At 35.4% G+C, this 22,036-nt stretch overlaps 1 protein-coding gene across 1 annotated transcript; it reads right to left on the reverse strand.

Annotated features, from left to right (window-relative positions):
• Positions 1-11,076: 11,076 nt before the first annotated feature.
• Positions 11,077-12,165, reverse strand: LOC145041037 (uncharacterized). The gene is made up of 2 exons (XM_078988939.1): positions 11,886-12,165; positions 11,077-11,686 (listed from the first exon to the last, which is right to left on the reverse strand). The coding sequence occupies exons 1-2, from the start codon at positions 12,042-12,044 to the stop codon at positions 11,249-11,251; spliced, it is 597 nt and encodes a 198-aa protein (XP_078845065.1). The 5' UTR covers positions 12,045-12,165; the 3' UTR covers positions 11,077-11,248.
• Between the last annotated feature and the right edge of the window lie 9,871 nt (positions 12,166-22,036).

A 22,036-nucleotide genomic window follows, 5' to 3' on the forward strand; every position in this document is an offset into this window, starting at 1 on the left:
CATAAAAATGTTTCCATTTAGCCCACAAAGGCCCACAGCAACCCAGTCCATGAAATGGCCCAACAAGAACCCAAACCCAATTAGGGTTTTTCACATAAAATGACGATTAGGGTTAAGTGTTCCTACTTAACCGATTAAGGACTTAATCCATTAAGGACTTAATCCATTAGGTCCAAACATACAATGTAATCAGATTGAGTCATAACTTCACTCCAATGGTCCAAAACGGGGGTCCCGATAATTCCAAACTAATATATTCACAATTAGGGTTTTCTAAACCCTTATTAGGGCTTGTCACCCAATTACGCAACAACAAAGTTACAAATTAGGTTTTTAGATTAATTAGGGTTTCATTAGGTCAATTAGGGTTAAAATAAGTTGGGCACCACCCACTACCACATGGGGTAATGGTGATCAACGGCGGCTCGCGACGGCGGCTACCACCTCGCTGTGGTGGTAGTTACGATTCTAGTCTGAAACATGTCCAAAAAAATCAATTAACAACTCAATCACACATAAAAACACACCACCACCCAACACGGCAGCTGGTGGCGGCAGAATGCGACAGCCACCACCTCACGGTGGTGGTGGTGGTGGCGAATTCCTTGATTATTCCGGCCAAAAGTACGAATATGCTACATAATATCCAAAATGAACACACATGCAATATGACACAGACACGCTCAGCCACCCTTGTAGCGGTAGGTGGTGGTCGGAGGTGATAGCCACCACCTTACGGTTGTGGTGGTGGCTCTCTTGTGATGTTCGGTCGAGCAACACCCTTCAACCATGCTAAACACGCATACACACATGAGCAGAATACACACCATGTCCGGAATACGGTCTTGGAGGAGGACGGTGATGGCGGTGCAACGAAAAGGGCCGATGAAACGAAACAACAGCGGCGCCAGCACTATGAACGGTCATAACATGGGCTGAGGCAGTCAACGGAAGAAGTAAGGAAGAAAAAAGGAGCAGCAACGACAACCAACTATTGGCCTCTTCCGATCGTCTACTGCCACGGCGCCTCATGGAAGCCTTCGTCTTCAGTTGTGGTGGTTGTGGCGGAGTAAATGGTGGTCGTGCCTCCACCAGAAAATGACCACAGTGACCATGGCTCTCGGTTCCATCGGTCTTCAATATCTCCGGTCGTAGAGAGCATCGTCGGTGGTCTTTGCTGGTTGGAAAACAAGAGTAAAGGGGTGGTGGTGACGGCTAGAGGGATGGAGGCATAAGGTAGCGGCTGAAGGATACTCCTAGGTTAGGGTTTATATATATATATATATATATATATATATATATATATATATATATATATATATATATATATATATATATATATATATATATATATGGAGTTACATGAGAGTGATGGGTTTAATCTGTGTTCAACTTCAAATTTGTGCACATTTTACACTTCCACTCCCTCCTCCTCTTATTCTTTTAAAATTAAATCCAAATATTACCATTCAGCCCTCAACATTTCAATATCCTTTCAATTTAAGTCCCAATCTTACAAAACAACCCCTGACTTTTGAAGATCTTTACAAAATAAATCCTGGAATTACACTTTAACCCCTGAAACTCCTAATCATATCATTTGACTCCCCGGAACCAGCACCCCTTTATTGCTTTTGGCTACAATAATATATATAAAATAATAATAATAATTACATCTCAGAGTTTTAGAGTATATTATTTATTAAATTTCAAATGGGATGTTACAATTATTTCCCATATACATTCGCTACATCTTCTACCACTGTAAATCAGCTCCCCACCACTACATACACTGAAGTTATACCACCCGCACACTCTTTGTCCCATGATGCTCCGTCATCTTCAACTACTCCATGTTTTGTTTGTGTGGATTCTCTTACTTACAATGAACCCCCAACACTGGCAGCCCAAATCCATGTCGAACCACAACCTCCACCCATGGCCCAACCTCCACCCGAGGTCCAATCTCCACCCGCGGCCCAACATCCAATCAAGGTCCAGTCCACTCATCCGATGTACACTCATTCCAAATCCAACATTTTTCATCCCAAACATCGTGTTGATATTTCCATTACTACTACTTCTCATCTACATCATGCTCTTTTATCTGCTAAAGAACCTCGAGAATTTAAAATTGTATCCAAAGATCCCTCGTGGTCTGAAGCCATACATGGTGAACTTCATGCCTTGGGATTTAGTTCCACGTCCATCATCTTCAAACACTTTTGGTTTGAAATGGGTTTTTCGTACCAAATATAAATCCAACGATACTGTTGATTGTTTAAAAGCTCGTCTCGTTGCCCAAGGCTTCAATCAAATGCCTGATTTATATTTTTCTCATACTTTTAGTCGGTGATTAAGGTCTCTAATATTCGCATTGTTTTATCTCTTGTTGTTACACGCAAATAGCATCTTCATCAACTTGATGTTAAAAATGCATTTTTAAATGGCTTTCTCAATGAGAATGTCTTTATGGAGTAAGCCCCCGGTTTTGCTAACCCATAATTTTCGGACCATGTATGTTGTCTTAAAAAGGCCTTATATGGATTAAAACAAGCTTCTTGTGCATGGTTTCAACGGTTAAGCACGTTTCTTTTACAACAAGGATTTCGATGCAGTCAATCAGATACATCACTTTATGCTTTTCACAAGAACTCACGCATTTTATATTTGCTTGTTTACTTGGATGACATCATTCTTATAGGAAATGATGAGACCTCCATTAAAAACTTTATCACACGCTTGCATACTGAGATCTCTATTAAAGACATGGGTGCCCTTGGTTATTTCTTGGGCCTTGAGGTTTCCTATACTCCTGATGGTTTATTTTTAAATCAGTCCAAGTATTCTCATGATATCTTGACACGTGCTTCTTTATTAGATTCTAAACATGTGGCTACTCCTTTGAGCACGAATGATACCTTTGTTTCCATTGGCACTCCTTATTCTGATCCAATTCACTACTTCGATGCATATTAGGCATGTTGTATCGAGACTAGACGCTCCACATATGGATATTCTTTTTTCTTGGGTGGTAAACTAGTCTCTTGGAGTGCTAAGAAACAACCAACAATTTCAAGATCCAATTGTGAATCGGAATATCGTGCCATGGCCAATATTATTGTTGAACTCATTTGGATTACTTATCTTCTTAATGATTTACATGCTTTACCTCCGGGGCACCCTACATTATTGTGTGATAATCTTATTTCTATTTTTCTAAGTCAAAATCCTGTTTCCCACAAGCACGTAAAACATATTGATATTTATTATCATTCGTTCGAGAATTAGTTTCTTCAAGGAAACTTAATACAAATTCCATTCCAACCAAGCTCCTGGTGGCTGACATCTTCACCAAACTGTTACCCAGTCCACTATTTCAAGATTTTCGAGGCATGTTGCTTGTTTTATCTTCACCGATTCACTTGAGGGGGTGTTAACGATAAAGGATAAATTATCTTTTATTTATTTAATTTGATTTGTTTCCTTTTGTAAAGATTTTTTTGTGTAGTTATACCTTGTAATACATTGTACAAATCAATAGTAAGAATCAGTATTATACTTCTCATAACATCGTGATCCTAAAATTAAGTCGTACAAGCTTTAATGCAATATTTATAATCATTTTATACATTAGAATCTTATTTACTCAACGAGATTAGAACCGATCATACAAATACTAATTCAAATCACCATTTACCTGATATTTTGGCTTAGAAATATTGAAGACCCATTCAAATCCCCAATTTTCAAGCCCGAGCATCGGCTCCTCATCGCCTATATCTCCTATCTTGCGGTGGTAAAATTCAGAAAACCTTAGTGTCTCTCCTTCAAGTCTCAGACATCATCACCACACACCACTGACTTTGCTTCATCCGCTCACTGGCACCACACCACCTTCTCATATTTCCCCTCTCTCTTAGTAGACAGTGACTAACACCACCAACCACCGTCTCCATCACAATCGATGCAGTCGCCGCAATCTCATGTCTAACACCACTCACACTCAACATCACATTCACCATCACTCACCGCTCTATATTGTTGCCACCATCGCAACCTCTACTTACACAACCACCATCAATTTCATCAGTACTTTGTTGTTGTTCTTCTTCATTGACCACCGATTTAGATCTACGGTATGTTCTTACAAATGAACCCTAAATCTATATGGATTCAAGCTTCTGCTTTTAATTGTAAATTCTATTGAATATCAGTAAATATACCCTAAACTAATGGATTTGATCCCCTAAATTCATTCAGGTTCTTTCTCTCCCTACCTCATACTTAATTTCAGTTGTTCAAGTTATTCGTCTAATTTGATTATGTACACTACCTTTATTACATACAATCCACATTTCTAACATATGAATGAGCTAAATCACTTTAGTTATTGTTCTCTTTGTGCAGATATGAGATATATACGAAGGAGAGAAAGAAAAAACGAGGAAGAATGTTGTTTTCTTTATTCATGTACGATACATTGCTCGGGTTCATCTTCTACACAATTTCAACCTCATGTTTTGCAGTTTCATATGATTTTTGTTAGTTTATTTCTTCATTTCATCAATTTTCGGTATCATTTTGTGTTTCTAATTTATATCATTTTTTGCATCATTTTGTGTTGCCTAGTGTTCTACACTTACTGGTGTATACATGAAATGATTTTAACTGGGTTTTCTCATCTGGAAATTCATATGAAGATGAAGCATAATAATTGTAACGTTTTGATATGTGGTTTAATTTTGTTGTAGGTCTCCATGCTTATGAAATCGATTCCTGATTACATAGTATTCTGATAGTGGGAATACCTTTCTCATATTACATTGTTTTGTATCTCAATAGAATTGACATGAATCCTAGATCTGAAAGTACTTTTTGGTTCAAGAATGAAGAATTATACCGGTCTCTTGAAACGCTAAAGGATTTATTAAAACATCATATTTTTCAAGTAAATCACCAATGGAAGGTACATTAGTGAGATGTATAAAGTGGTTTCTTGAACATATGGGATCCAATGTCAATAGCTTGATTTTTCAATATGAGTTGTTATGATGTGACCTACTTTCTAATACTTAATCATTCCACCTTTTTGATTGGTTGTTTTATGTTTTCCTCACTGACCCCCCTTTCTGCCTTTTGCCAATGAAAATTGGCATTAATGGCTAGAAATTGCCAACTGTTATTGATTCTACATGAGTAGAAGTTCTAATCAAGAATATACATTTATTATGAATGTCTCACAACATAGTGTTCATTTAAATTCTATTATCATAATTCACTAATATAAGATATCGCTTTTTGGTATAGATTCTACCAAGTCTTACTTTTGAGGAACAAGAGGTACTACTCAAAAAACAATAAAATATTATAAATGAGATGCAAGTTTGACATTGATTCGCCTCAATCTTTATTATTGGTATTCATTCATTGTTTGATTCATTTAGTCTTCCTAGAGATTTGTTATTCTGTTTTTTTAATCAATGTATGTCCCTTTACAATCACTATTAACTTATAGGATGAAAATGTTTATAGTTTCTGGTAGATGTCAACTTGATTTGTTTTACATCTTAACAATTGTATTAGTCGATACTATCAAGTCTTGAAATATATATATATATATATATATATATATATATATATATATATATATATATATATATATATATGTATATATATATATACACACACACACACATTGTTTTGTTTTATCTTATTAACTTATTTTTATAAGTAATCTATTTTCTTTTACATTTTTGTTAGGCCGATAATAGAATACCGTGTAGCATTTTTAAATTTGACATGGTTTTTGGAGGGACTTGGTTAAAATGGTGTTGTTTTTGGAAGTTTTATTGTGTAATTACTAACTAGAAAAGAACTAATTTAAACAATTCATTGTTTTGCATATTACCTGGACCTGTATAATCAGAAAATATATGTTAATGGTCAAAAGTTCCATTAATTTGATGTATGATTTATATTTTTGTTTGTAGTTGGTCTGTAGGAGATGAAAAAAGAGAAGACATCGTCTTAAGAATAATAAAAGGTAATGTTTTTTTCTAAATGTGGATGTCAATCTTCTCTAAGGAGCATCTATTTTGGTTTAGAGATATGAAAAATATATTCAAAGTGGAATGTAAGTACTTTCAAATTAAAAAATAATGCATAATAAACAAATGAAACTTGTTGGTTTTATTAGAATATATAATGCAAACATAAAAAGGATAAAGTGAATGATAATCATATTTTATTTTAATTTCCTAAGGATTTTTGGTGAAAATAATAATAATAATAATAATAATAATAATAATAATAATAATAATAATCGTTTTGTACTAAATAATAATAACAATAATCGTTTTGTACTAAATAATAATAATAATAATAATAATAATAATAATAATAATAATAATAATAATAATAATAATAATAATTTTGTATTAAATATTCGTTTTGGTGTTTTTTCAATGATAATTACAATTAAAATAAAAAAAAACTAATAAATGAAGTAATAATAATATTTCTTTGTTATCTTATACTAAGATGACAAAATTCAAACATTTATCACTATTTAAAAAATTTTCGTTGATTAAATTTATTTATAATATCTCAACGAAACACATGTAATATTCAAAAATATATTATATCACAAGAATATCTAGATAAATAGATGGAAATGACACAACATTTTTAATAATCTATGCTTCAAAAAATCATTTGAGCTCTCAAATGTAGTGGTGATTCAAGTTCCATTGCATAATTTGATTGAAACTATATGCATCATCTGGCAATTTAATTACATGAAATACGATCATATTTTCAAATATTCGAACCAGATCTCCACAGCATAATCACATGACTTTACACCATAAAAGTTTCTTACCCTTATAAACCGGAAATCGAAATTGGTTCCAAAATCGTAACTGGTGTAACAAGTTTCGGTTCCAACATTTCAAAAATCGCTAATGCAACATATAATTTTTTTTCAAAAATTAATAATTAACATGTTTCATTCTAAGTACGGTCCATCGTCTTAATAATGATACAAGATTGATATGCAAATATTAAAAAATATTAAAAAGAATATCATCTATACTTTAATCCATAGATAGCCATCTATCATTGTTGGATAATAAATATTATTTGCCAATTTATATTCTCTCTTTGTCTATTTGATGGTGATAAGATTCACTCAAAATTGAATACAAAATAGTTTCCAATTAAACATAGTTTTTCTATAACTATTCGTGGTCGCCACTTATATATAAATATATAACAGTAAATGATATTTTTCGATTGAATGCATTTTTTTGAATATGCTATTTTTTTCGAAAGATACAATTCCCTGAAAGCAAACTATTTACCGTCCACCACAAAAACTAATTTATGATCTTTCATACAAATCGCCGATACAATCACATGTTTTTGAAATAAAAATAAAAATCGCAATGAAATTATTCACCAAAAAGAATTAATCGCCGTCCGCCGTTTTGCGCGGATAAACTACTAGTGTATACACACACGCACACTTCGGATGGTAAGATATTTAGAAGTGTAATCTCTTAATACGTCAAAAGAAGATACTATATCACAAAAATTATTGTTTATACTTCCGCCTCAACATGTGGCTTAAAAATCCCATTTTTTAACAATTTACTTTTCTTCCTAACTACATAACTTTGTATATGCATCACAACTCCAAATTCCAAATAATATTAAAAACCAATTTTTATGTTTATTATTTAACAGTTAATAACAATAATTTAGCTATTTTTAACATAACGTACTTTTTTCCTATTGTAATTAGGTATAAAATATTTTGGGTAAATGTCGTTATAGCCCAACAAACTTACACGTTTTGGTTTAAAAGGTCCATCATTTTATTTATTTTTTGCATTCTAAGGGTACGAATTCATATTTTTAATGTTTAAAATGTCATTTTGAAAAAATTGAAGGGTCATCTGGTGAACCCCTTCCTAGTCAGCAAGTCTAATATGCAAAGTCAATTATTAAAGTCTCATCTCAATTGTCATGTTACATAACCGACAATAACCCTAAATTCAAGAATGATGGTCATGAAATCAACGAAGACTCCATCTGCTTCTTGTTTTAGAGACAACCAATAATCACGTATAAATTGCATCATGAGAAATCGGAGGTTTAAATCAGAAAAGATAGCAACGTTGTCTCTTCCGATTTCAATCAACATTCTTCTGGTTCTTTGTCTTCTTTGTTATTTACAGATTCACCTGATCATGAACATCCAATCTTGATCGGCGACAATTCTTCACTCTGTTCCCCGTCTTCTAATTTCAACCAACCCTAATCATGAACATCAATTTGATTATGATTAAATTGTCGGACCGACTCCTAGGTCAACAGGTTAGGGAAAGTTGGTATAGAGATCAGTTTAGGCAAGATTAAGACATGGATTTGGTGTGTACAAATTCTACACCAGACATGCATATTTCGGTAAATGGTCGAAAGGTCAAATCCATCGATGTTCAAGGTAAGGATTGAGACATGGATTTGGTGTGTATAGATTCATCGCCAACAAATATATCGAGTGACATCAAGCAATGGCCGACAAATACTCTGTGCTTGTCAAAAATGGCATTTGATCCCTGGTTCATCCCGTATTTTACAGTAACATTGTTTATTGCAAGTGGTTTACATGTTATAGTGTGACAAATCAGTGTTATCACTCGTTGTAATATGGATGTGGGATTCATACTTATCAAAATGGTAGCAGATATGTCAGACATTCAAATAGGTTGTTAAACATGGTCTTGGCCATTACCAACTCTGGTTATATAATAATTCCTCAATGCTTCTGATTTCATCATTTCTTGATCAAGTTTATTTCAATTTTTTTGACAAACAATGACGAAATTATAGTTTCTCGATTGGATCGTTATCCATTTGGGTTCTTTTCTTTCTTAAGATCACCCAAAACACACAATATCAAACCATCATCACCTCACATTACACTTATTTGAAAGAGTTTTTTGAATTTTCAGAAAGAAGAGTCACAGAGCTCGTAAATCCTAAGCTTCGGCAATGATGGGGGAAGCCACACGGTGAGACGAACCTTGCGTTTCAAGAAGTCTACCACAAGCTCTTCATCAATAGGGAAGAACTTGAACCTTGGTGGTGATCGAAGGCCACCATTATTAACGAAATTAAGCTTTTCCATTTCCCGATTCTGAAAAAGATAGAAGAAAAAAGTTGAAATCTTTTTGTTTTGGTACGAAAAAGTGTTAGAGTAGTGCTTAGATTAATCCCCAAGTTGCTGATAAGGCAGAACTCTACTAGGCTCCAAGTGTTGTTAACCAGGCTACATGTCATCATTTTCTAACCTGTTTGGCAATTCTAACCAGTTATATATAATAGGTTGTTTACCCAAATTAGCCGGTAAAACACAAGTTGTTGCCCTTAGAAAGCAAAAAAATTAGATGAATGACCTTTTAAACCAAAACAAGTAAGTTTGTTGGGTTACAGTGACATTTACCCAAAATATTTTATATCAATGTTACACACGAGCGTTCACTTAGTTTTAAATAATTGGTTACCTTTTTATGACTATAAGGGGCTGTTTGTTTTTTATGCGAAGATCTGTGCAACCACTTTTGTCTGCACCGCGCAGACAACACGCAGACATATGCCCTCGCAGAGTGTTTGTTTTTTGGAAATGCGCAGATCAAAAAACGTCTGCACGAGGTCTTCATGACGCAGACATGGACCACTGTCTTCAAAGGTCTTCAGACCTCATTTTTACCTTAAAAAATAAAAATAAAATCCACCGGTTCTTTTTATTTCTCATTTTGCTGAAAATGCATTTTTAATATTTATAACATGACATTAAGTTTGAAAAATTAATTTATTTCAACAGTTGCAGACGTTAAAAACAAACAGTCTTCTTATTGCAGACTGCAGACATTTGGTCCACCTCTTCTGCCGTAGAGGCTTGCAGATGTGGTCCGCATACTATAGACATTTTGGTTTCAAAAAAACAAACAACACCAAACTCTTTTAAATATTCGGTTTTATAGAATTAAATTTTATATATGTTTTAACATTTTTGTTAGTTTTATAGGGTAGCTTAATAATTATATTTTCTAACTTTCAATAATAGGACCGATGTCAAATAATTTTACAATTCAGTATGATACATGATTTTCTTCAAAAAAAAAAAAGTCGTCTTGCTTGCCAAACAACCAAGGCTTACTTACATGACAGTCATCACAAATTTTACATCATACATCCAAACCATTCTAGCCACTAATAATAAAACCATTCTAGCCACTAATAATACTTCACCATATCCTCTATCGAGCTTCATCATTTTTACGTATATCAATTGATCTCTCACAAACACATCCAAACAACGCGTAAAGGAAAAAGCTATTCGTTTGGTACGTCCCAATATTTTGTAACCAAAACATTGGCTAAGAACTTCCAAGCTTTTAAAATATGCAGTTCATAACACACACAATCCAAGCTTTCAAAATAGTTTTGCTCACATACCACAATACAATCACAATACAATCATACTGAAAGATCTATTTATAGACCCCAAATTATATTTTCTTTTAGGATGGACTCACATGCCACCAACACAAGCTGGCTCATGATAGCAAGCTTAGTCCCCAAATTACTAGACTAAATCGAAGTTCAGAATTTGGGCTTCTAATAAACGAAGACAGAAGGATAATGTACACCAAAAGCAAAGCTTATCTTAATGAGTTTTACGCAAGTGATATCCATCCTAACTAGATTGATGCACCGAGTTCGAAACATTTGCTGTTTCCAAAATTTAATTAGTTTTACTCTTCTTGTTGTGCATCTTAGCATTTGTTTGAAGTTCTACTTTTGACCTCATCTGTAAGCTTTGCATTTTCGCCCTTAAATCAGTCTCACTACTCATAATATTGTGGCCAAAATTTATTGCGATGTGTAGATTTTTTATTTTATTATATTGTTTAATTTTTGTTTTTAGTTGTTGTGTTTAGGAAATCTAATGTGATTTTCAACTTTTACCAAAAGTCAAAAAGTATGCTTCAATTAAAGATTCAGTGCATAAAATCAATAATATCAAACAAACTATAGTCAAAACTAGAATCAAAATTCTTTGTTACTTCGGAAAACAATTATCTACAGCATTTGAAACATGACGAAAGAAAACAAGCAAAGTTGTATGCTATTTTTTAAGCTCCAATTGCACCTTGGAAACCCGAGGATGATGATTTCAGTCTTTATCTTTCAAAAACCAAGTCTGAGTTTTGGGCAGCTCGACATGGGGAAGCTCTGGAATTTTGAGATCACCAACTCGCGAGGACTCGATCAGGTTATTTGTAATCGATGAATCTGTTTCGTCTTCAATACCATTTGCTTTAGGAGGTGTTAGAATCCTCTTAAAGATGCTACCAATGAATCGAAATGGGTGGTTTACTCCATCTTTTAGTCTCAAAATGATGGAGACCTCCGATATCTGCCAGACGACTGTGAGAACTATCATGGCCGAAAGAAGACAGTGTGTTATTAGATTTTGCCTCTTCATCTTCTTAAGCTCTTTCACTATCTTTTCTTTTTCATCTTCTTTTTCTTCTTCCGATCTCGACTTGTTTATCTTCGTTTTGGTTTTCTCATCGTCAACAAATGCCTGCTCAGCCTCTAACTTCTCCAACTGTTGTTTTTTGGGAAGAAAAGAAAAAAAAAAGGTCTTTTTATTCCTACCGATTACGATTCACAATGATCCATTCCAGACGCCGTGTTCGGCAGAATCGAGGGTTCAGTTGATGTATAATACGTGAAATTAACTATTCGGTTTGTAAAGATTTGAAGAGAAAATGAGATAATCAATTAAGGCATAGAATTAGAGATACCTGAGACATCAATTTGGATAGGAGGCGGTGGTGGTTGTCATCTTCAACATCGCCGCCGTCATCGGATGAGGAGTTGGCACCACCTCTAATCTCTTCCATCACTTCTTTTATGGCCTGTTTTATTACCTCCACCTTCGACATCGTTAACGACGACTCCATCTCTCCTTTGAATGATAGACGATCGATTGTGGAAGAGACAGAGAGGAATATTCCGGTGCTCTTCCAATTTTCTATACAGTCGAAAGATGAGTATTCTACCCCTCTACTGCCACGAGGATATACCCACCATCACACGTGCCAATGTCACATTCACTACATTGACACTGTTTGCTCATGCTCGAGAAGTCCCTGAAATACATAGAAACAGCCCCTTAGAAAAATATTATTATAAACCTTACATATTAATATACACGTGACTAAAAATAAAGGGAAACGACACAAATGTAGTATAAAGCTTTTAGGTTGCTTGATTCAATCTTTAAAGTTTTTGTCGGGTTTTACAAAGGTACACGTGATTAAAAATAAAGGGAAATGACACAAATGTCGTATAAAGTTTTTAGGGTTGATTGATTCAATCTTTAAAGTTTTTATCGGACTTTACGAGGGTATAAACTATGATAGACGTAACGGGTAAACAAGCAACAAACTGTGTCGTAACCCTTTTTGGATGACAAAACTAATTCTTTTAAAAACATCATCTATAGATCTTCATGTTATAACATTACTATGTATGACCCGTTAGATTCTATTGAGTAGCTCCACAGCTTCTGACGCAAGGAAACCGAAAGTATCAAATGCAAAAGATATAAACGTGTGTTGATTTTCCATGTACGCTTTATTATGTTTTGCCACCTTGCATGATGCAGCTTTTAAAGCAACTTGTCCCACAGTGAAAACCCCACTCCCCAAGCCCACAAAAGGGGGAACCCATGTTAGATTTACGCATGTATGCTTCCCTCCAGCTCATCCAAATCAGGGGCAGACGCAGGATTTCATAGTAGGGGTTGTACGGGAAAATTAGAGGTTGCACGATAGTAGAAAAAATAAAAAAATTTAAAAAGTTTCGAAATTTTTTCCACTGCGACCGAAAAATTTAAGGGTTGCCGGTGCCACCCCGAAACCCCCCTAAATCCGCCCCTGATCCAAATACTAAAACATCAGCTGGTATAAGTGTTTATCTTCCTTCCAATGGGTCAGTCAGAAAGTTCACAGGTACCTCTTTCTTGGCAGAAACCCCATGACGCCTAAATATGTCGAAAAATAACATCTCTAACCAGATTATATCGGTACTTGAACCCCAGGAGCTCTTTACAATGAACTGCATGCTCCCCAAAGGAGTCCAATCATGTCTTGAGACAAACAAGGCAAGTCTTGTCAGCCGGAAATAAAGGGATCATGAGGTGATACTTGAGGATGACACGATGTTCCACTGGTGACATATGCTGGCCAAGACCATCAATAGGAATAGTCATAAGAAAAATCCTAGCATGTGGGGTCCTTAGACACTCAAAAATTGCTTTCAACGTGTAATAGTTGGTTCACCATGCGACAGTGACCATTTAGACATAAAAATTTACATCGTGCCCCTATAAAGCCAAAAAACTAAGTTTGAGGATCAAATGTTGTAACATCCGTCCCTGAAGGTATTATTTAAACCATATAAAGTAATATTAGCTTGGACAATGGACCCTTTTTGGAGTGGACCTTAGGAAATGGGCCAAGAAGTTGGACTGCCCATAGGTCGTATGCCGGGGGTAACCTGGCTTATGCGGGGAGTAGTGGCCATTGGATTCGAGGGACTCGGGGGCGTACGCGCAGCGTACGCGGGCAGATGCCAAACCCTAATTATTAGGGTTTAAGACATACAAATACCCCATTATAGCCTCCCCTTTGGCCTCCTCAGTCCCTCGCCCTCAGAAAACCCTAGTTCGCCCCACACTCCATTAAGGCTCTGATACCAGTGTAATTTTTGAAGATATTCATAATAAAGAAATTGAAATTTCTCAACATAAAGAAATACTTTTCAATAATAAAAAAGACTTAGTGCATATAAATTTCAGAATTCTACAAGCACAAAATAAACATACTCACGAATATATACCAAACTTGGTTAGTATACGTAAGTATCTCCTACATAAGCAAAAAGTACATCAAGAACATCTTGATAGAAATAAAAAATTAGTTTCAGAACTCAGAAAATTTATTTTAACTTATTAAATTTTTCTTAAAATGAATAAAGAAATTTTCAACAACACTGAAGAAAATAATTCAGAAGAAAAACAAATCTTAACTTATGTTGAAGATGAAGACGGCTTTCATGCAAATCTTTTAATAAAACAAGACCTTCTCTCTCGAGTTAAGAAAATAGATTTAAAAATAAAGAAAGAAAACATTTTCAAAAATGTTCCTTCTAAACTTAGTATTTTAAATCCTCTTAAAAGGAAAAATGAAATCTTCTACTTTGTTAGTACTAAAGAAATGTCAGTAGACATAAAAGATACAATAGGAGCTGTCTTTCTACCCCCCTTTAATTAAGGAACAAATAAACAATAACTTAAAAAGTATTCCAGTTGAGATTAGATCAAAAATTAGAATGGTCCATATCGGAGCTGTAAAAATTTTGCTAAAATCCCAATTCCAAGCAGGAATAAATTCTCCCATAAAAATGGCCTTAATTGACAACAGAATTACTGACAGACAGGACTGCATCTTAGGTGCTGCAAAGGGAAACCTTGCTTACCAAAAGTTTATGTTTTCAGTCTATCCAAAGTTTGCTCTGGATTTAAAATCTGCAAATATAGATAAAACCTTATCTTTTATACATCACTTTGAAAGAAGTGACCTTATGAGTCCAGGTGATAAACCATTCACCATAACATATCTTATAGGATATGCCCTGACCAACAGTCACCATAGCATAGACTATAAGAAAGACGAGTACATCGAACTTGATGATGTCTTTTCAGAAATAGGCCATGTCAAAGATAAACAATTCTGCGACATAAATCCTCAAGAAAACTCTTGGGTTTTAAATATAGCTAGAAATAAAAAAGCTCTAGGAGAAACTCTTAGACCAAGAATTTCTATGGATTCACTCCACATAGGAGAAAGCTCGGAAAGAAAAGATAATAATTTAATAAGAATCATGTCTTTAAAAATTGATAGTCTACGCCAGAATATCAAACAAATCACTGACATTATAAATGAATAATAAAATTGATTTTCCTCATTTCTATAAAAAAAGGTAAAACAGTCAAAATTAAAACTCTTGACGATAATACTGAAAAGAAAGAATATGTTTTCTCTACTTCAGGAAAAGCCGGTATTCAAACAATTGTAAATCATTGCAATAATCTCAACCAGATCATTGCAAGATGTCTCTTAAAAACTTCAAAAATAAGTCATTATCTTGGTATTTCAAAAGATATTTCAAAAAATAAAATACCTTTTAACCAATTTAAAAACGATTTAGCCTTTATGGTTAAAAACAATCTTGATAAAAAAGATTTGGAAAAATTCTTCGAAGTTATTGAAAGACAAAATAAATTAACTATCAAGTTAACCCAGTCTATTGACAAACATTCTTTTCTTTTAGAAAACTCTTTAAAAAACAACCAATTTGTTGAAGAAGTCGCCAAAAAGGCAAATATTGAGGGCACTCTTAAGGAAATCAACCTTAAGATCACTAATATACATGATCAGTTAAAACAACTAATAGGATGACCTCGATACCCGAGCTCAATAGATCAACCACCTCGATACCCGAGCTCAATAGATCAATCAACCTCCTTAATGAAAAAATAGATGGGCTGATTATAAACTTGGACTTAATAGTCAATAAATACGTAACCATTGCCCAGTTGGAAGTAGCATCTGCAAAAATTATTGCAGACATTATTAAGGAGTTATCTGAAAAGATTGACTCTTGCCCTTGTAATAAAGACATTCTTGAGCACATCAAAAATATCTCCATCATAGAACAAAAATCCAAGCCAGGAAAATATTCAGGTCTTAAGAAATACTCACCTCCCAATCCTAGTGTTGGAAACCCTGACTTAGGAAGCTCAAAAAATTCCCAGAAAATTGACATTTTCAGGAGAGAGTAAAAATGAAAGAAACAATCTCTGAGAAACTTGAGAAATATTTCTTTAACCTTCAATTTGAAGATTATGATAAAGCTGACCAAACACTTATTCGACTTTTATCATTAGAAACTGAAGAGTGTGAAGAATTGTATCAAAAAGAACCCAAACTTTTTGATCAATATTTTAGAATGACTAAAATAAATGAACCTGACACTGAATTAGAAGAAGAAGATAACTTTAAAACAAATACAAAGGCTGTTAAGTTCGAATATTCGGATATGGAAGATGATGAAGCAGAATCTTCTTATACAGCTACAAGAAGAGGCAATAAAAAGAAATATGAGTTCAAAATGCCTGTCCACAATGGTATTCCAAATAGTGGTCAAGGATCCAATACGATCAATGTACTCAATATTGATTGTATCCAAGATCTAAAACTCAGAGAAAGAGTTGTAGAAAAATGGGTTACTGAGATTTCACTAATCTTACAGACAAACCCAGATGAATTTGAAAAAGCAAAAAATGTTCTACTACTTTTAGAACACAAAACTGATGGAATTGTGCAAAAATTCCTAAGAAACAATAATTGGAATGAAGAAATGCATGGTTCAGATCTTTTTGATAATATCATAAATATCATATACACTACTTTCTTAGGTCTTGATTATATTTCTAATAAAGACTTCACCATTAATAAGAAAGTTAACATAGCAAGAGTTTCAATGACAAAACTCCAATTACATGATATTAGTCTTCTCGACAAATATACATGTATATATGAATCATATCTATATGATATTCCACAAAGAAGTGAATATGCGCAATGGATATCTGCTTACCTCATGAAGATTCCAATTATTGGAGAAACCTGTACAGACAGATGGAAAAAAGAAGTTACTGGAGAAATCCAGCAAACCAGTCTTTCTCCTGCAATCTTCGTTCGGAGGAAATAAGTAAATTTTTTATTATCTATACGAACCAGGAAATTTACTGGTGTTAAATATACAGAGAATTTTGTAATAACTCTTTTTACAGTGAGTAATTCTTTTTCATTGCTATGGTAGTTTTTCTCAGCTGCTTTGAAACTACCAGAGGTGTACCTGCAAATTTGTTCTTCGTTTTTGGGGTTTTTAGCTTTTAAAACACCTCCCCAAAATTCATCAGAAGCATCAGTTTCAATAATTAAACTGTCTTCAATGTTTGGAAGATAAAGTTTTGGAAAATTGATTAAAACTTTCTTTATCTTTTTGATGTAGTCTGTATCAGCACTTGACCAATTCCAAATGACATCTTTTTTTAATTTTGCCTGTAAAGGTTTTCTCATGGCTGCAAGTTTTTCAATATATGTTTCAGCATAAGTCAAAACACCAAGAAATCTTTGTAGTTGCTTTTTGTCTTCTAAAACATTTGGAAAGTCATGTAAATGTTCAAGAATATGCTTTTGAGGACAATGAGTACCCTCATTTATTTCTAAACCCAAAAAATTGATTTTTGTTTTGAAAAGATGAGCTTTCTTTTTTGAAAGTATTATTCCATATTTTAAAATAGTTCTGAGAACCTGTGTGACATGAACATAGTGTTCTTGTTCATTTTTGTTGAAGATCATGATGTCATCAACGTATACAGTGCATAAACCTTCAAGGCCTCGAAGAGCGTTCTGCATGTGTCTTTGAAAAATACTAGGAGCTTGTTTAAGCCCAAAGGGTAGTACTTTCCATTGAAAGAGTCCATCAGGACATGTGAAGGCAGTGAGAAGCTGCGATTCTTCATCAAGTAGAACTTGCCAGAAACCTGACTTGCAGTCGAAACTTGAATAAATGTTTTTTCCTCGTAGAAGAGTCAAGAGTTCGTGCATATTGGGAAGATTATGCGAGTCTCCAATAGTTGCATCATTGATTGCTTTGTAGTTGACAACCATGCGCTTCTTTCCTCTTCTTTTCTATGCTTCTTTATTGACAAGAAAGGCAGGAGACATATGAGGGGATTTTGATTCTATAATTAGTCTCATATCAAGTAATTCCTTGATTTGTTTGGAAAATTCTTCTCTATCTTGTAAAGAGTAAACCATAGGTTTTTCTCTAATAACCGTCTTGGGATTAATAAGCTTAATTGAAGCTTTCATCCATCCTTTGGTTTTATTTGGATCAATAGGATTTTCAGAACAAACTTTTTCAAGAAGATCCTCAATCTGTTTGAACCTGGTAGTTTGAATAGAAATAATCTTTTCTTTATTAATCCCTTCATGGGTTATATTAGTACCTGGAATTTGTTTTTCTTTAGAACCTTTTTCTTGAGTTTCACGAAAACCTGGTTTTCCTTTGCTATAGGCCTCTGTAACCTTTTTTATAATTACCATATCATTATTAAGATGAAAGGCGATTCTATCTATCCATTGTATGAATGGTCCATAAACTTGACAGAAGTTGTTCCCAATTATGATATCAATTCCTGAATTTTGTTGGTAAATAGTGGGAACGTTGAAATGTTCTCCTGAAAGTTCGAGATTAATGTTTCTACAAACTTTATTAATTTTTATGGTTTCACCATTTGCAATAGTGGCACTAATTTCTTTGGGAGCGTTTTCCCAGAGTTCATCCGGAATGATGAATTTGCTTGCAAGACATAAAGATGCACTTGTGTCTACAAAACAATGTACTCTAAATTTTTTATATCCTTTAAAGTTAAGGAAGTCAGAAACATATAAGATTCATGATAAGGGAATCATCAATCTTCTGGAGGTTTGCGCAAAAATGGTTAATCTCATTGCTTTGTGTGCTTGACCTTTTTGAGTCCATTTTGGTAAAGGAAGGCTTGGAAGAAGTGAAGAGAAGTTGGAGGAAGAAGAACTTGAGTATCTTGAGCTCAAGGATGTAACGACCCAATTTTTTTAAAGAGATTTTTCACTTTTAATTAATAAAACATAATTGCATAAACCATGAAATCCCAACATAATTATTTTCAAATCAACGATTCATTACAACTTATTCAAATCATCAGAGTGTCCCCAAACCCTAATGGTGAAAGATAGAGAGAGATAGAGTGCACACCGCGCCATTACGCCTTGCCCTTGCCCTTGGGCTTAGATGTACCTGAAACAAATCAACAACTTGTAAGTGAAATGCTTAGTGAGTTTCCCAAAGCATACCACACACATTACACATACTCATATCCTGTTAGCTAACTAAAGATACACACATATCACATAAGCCATGCATACAACAGATAAGGATGTCTCGGGCTCGTCCCCAGGGTCTTACTACAAGATGCCAAGGGCTCCCCGCATGGTCTTACACCTAAGTGACATGGGCTCTCCCATGGTCGCCATGGGCTCTCCTCATGGTCTTACATCCAAGTGTCATGGGCTATCCTATGGTCTTCCATACAAAACACAAAATCATGTAGCATGTCAAACACAAAATAACTAACACATATATCATGATCACATAATAGGCCGGTCTTGGTGCCTTAGACCCATTAGTATGGTGAGAAGACCCACCTCTGTCTACTGAATGCAAAAACTGCTCTCCTAACAGTCTGAAACCTCCCGAGTTGAATAATAATATTAATCAATGTTAGGACCTTAGATTAGTCAAAGAAAACCTAAACTCCAAACCCACCCATGAGGCCCAATTATCCTTCCCTTGCTATTGGGCCAAAAATCCAAGCCTAAAATTACTAATGGGCCTCTTGGCCCAATAAGGCCCAACTAGTAAATCCATGGCCAATAACAGATAAAATAGTCCATAATTCACAGAATACACTATGCTCAATAATCCAATGAGGTCCAAATAACTCAAAGGCCCAAAACAGATTCGACCAATCTGCACTGCATACACTCGGCGTACTGGGATTTGGGACTACGTGCGGTGTACATTGGGTTACGCCCAGCATACAACCAGATCAAGCGCTTTCTCCATTAAGTTCTTAATACCTGATTCCTTTACGTCCAAAAGCCAGATTTGAGTTATTTAATACGTCATAAGGCATAAAGTTTGCAACTTTATGCCTTTGCATGCTTCATAAACACCCAACACCCCCATTTAGACCTTTCCAAGGTCCTTAACCCATGCATGAGGCCATCACTTCCACGAAGACTCCATTTTTGTGTTGAAACAGGACTAAGGGACCTCGGATCTGTCATTTTCGTTCTCTGGAGTTGCTTAACTCCTAAGAAAAGGTCCAAAATCAACAAAAAGCAACCAAACTAGAAACCCTAACTAGATCTAGAGATTTGAGTGTAAAGATTCAAGCTTTTTACCTCCGGGAACTTCTCAAGGTCGACTATATGTAGATTCTTGAAGCTAAAGACACTCCAAGCTTCCTTGACCACTTCCTTCTTCTTAGATGAACACTAAAAGGACCACAATTTCACTACCAAGGCTCAAAATGCACTCATAAAGGATATTAGGGTTTTCAGAGGCTTTTGAAGGCGAGGGAGGATGTTAAGGGTGAGGCTCAAAGGAGTTAAGGGCGTTTATATAGGTTTCAAGTCCGAACATTAGTGTTTGAACATCCTGGCACGTACGCCCAACGTACCCCACGCACACCCAACATACGTGCTATCCCTCTGCGATCATCCTTGCCAAGTACGCTAAGGGTACTTATAAGCACGCCCAATGTACTTAAGGGTCTCTTGTAAGATATTATTAATACTTCAAGGGCTACAAGGTCATACATGATTTGGAGTGTTACAACTCTCCCCCACTTGAGCTAGACTTCGTCCTCGAAGTCCATAACTACGAATAGATCGAGATAATGCTCCCGCATATCCTCCTCCGGCTCCTAAGTCCATTCGAAGCCTTTTCGGTGCTGCCATTGCACCTTTATCAACTTCAATTCCTTGTTCTGAAGACCCTTCTTCTTCCTATCTAAGATGGCAGCCGACTTCTCGACATAATTCATGCTCCCATCCACCTGAATGTCATCCAAGAAAACAACTACGGACTCGTCAGCAACACACTTCTGAAGCTGGGACACATGGAAGGTGTTGTGAATCTGAATAAGCTCCTCTGGAAACTCTAAATGATATGCCACCTTGCCCACTCGGGCCATGATCCTGAACGGGCCTATAAATCGGGGCCCCAACTTACCCCTCTTTCGAAACTTGAAAATCCCTTTCCAGGGCGACACCTTTAGCAGTACAAAATCCATTACCTGAAACTCGAGGTTCGAACGCTGCCAGTCAGCATAACTTTTCTGACGGCTCTATGCGGCTTGTAACCGGTCATGCACCTGCTGAATCAGTCTGGTAGTCTTGAGCACTGCCTCAGTACTCCCCATGACCCGATGTCCAACCTCATCCCAACACACCAGGGTCCTGCACCTCCGTCCATATAACATCTTGAATGGAGCATAGTCGATACTGGCATGATAACTGTTGTTGTACGAGAACCTGCTAGTAGGAGGTATGTATCCTAACTCTCTCCAAAATCTAGCACACATGCTATAAGCATGTCCTCCAGCGTCTGGAGCATCCTCTCACTTTGGCCGTTGGTTTGAGGGTGGTACGCCGTGCTGAAATGTAACTAAGTGCCCAACTCCTCATGGAATTTCTTCCAAAATCTGGAAGTGAACCGGACATCCTTGTCGGAGACCACTGATACCGGCACCCCGTATCTAGCCACCAGCTCTCATACATATATATATATATATATATATATATGTGTGTGTGTGTGTGTGTGTGCCAAATTTTCAGCGGATATACTTTCGGAAATTGGAATGAAGTGGGCACTCTTCGTCAATCTATCTATGATCACCCATATGGCGTCTATAATAAAAACCCGCAACCGATCAACATAAATCATATATATAGAAAATTAAACACTCGCATACACATGTATATACATAAACTCATTGAAAACCTACAATTCAAACACACGCATACCCGTTTGGATTTTCATCACTAAACATCTCAAAAAAATCTGATGGCTGCTACATATATGAATCATAATCTAGCAGTACAGGTGCGAAAACATCTGAGAACATAGATATGAGTAGAATTGCAATTGCGGTGGTAAGGGTGTATAATACGACACTTGTAATCACCATCACTCATTCAAGGATTTA

Source organism: Lactuca saligna, chromosome 4, assembly GCF_052625555.1.
Source record: "Lactuca saligna cultivar CGN05327 chromosome 4, ASM5262555v1, whole genome shotgun sequence".
NCBI lineage: Eukaryota > Viridiplantae > Streptophyta > Magnoliopsida > Asterales > Asteraceae > Lactuca > Lactuca saligna.

Coding starts and splice junctions, on each gene's coding strand:
- LOC145041037 (XM_078988939.1), bottom strand. CDS start 12,044: ATGGAGTCGTCGTTAACGATGTCGAAGGTGGAGGTAATAAAACAGGCC. Junction 11,687..11,885: donor TATCCAAATTGATGTCTCAG/GTATCTCTAATT, acceptor AAAAAACAACAG/TTGGAGAAGTTAGAGGCTGA.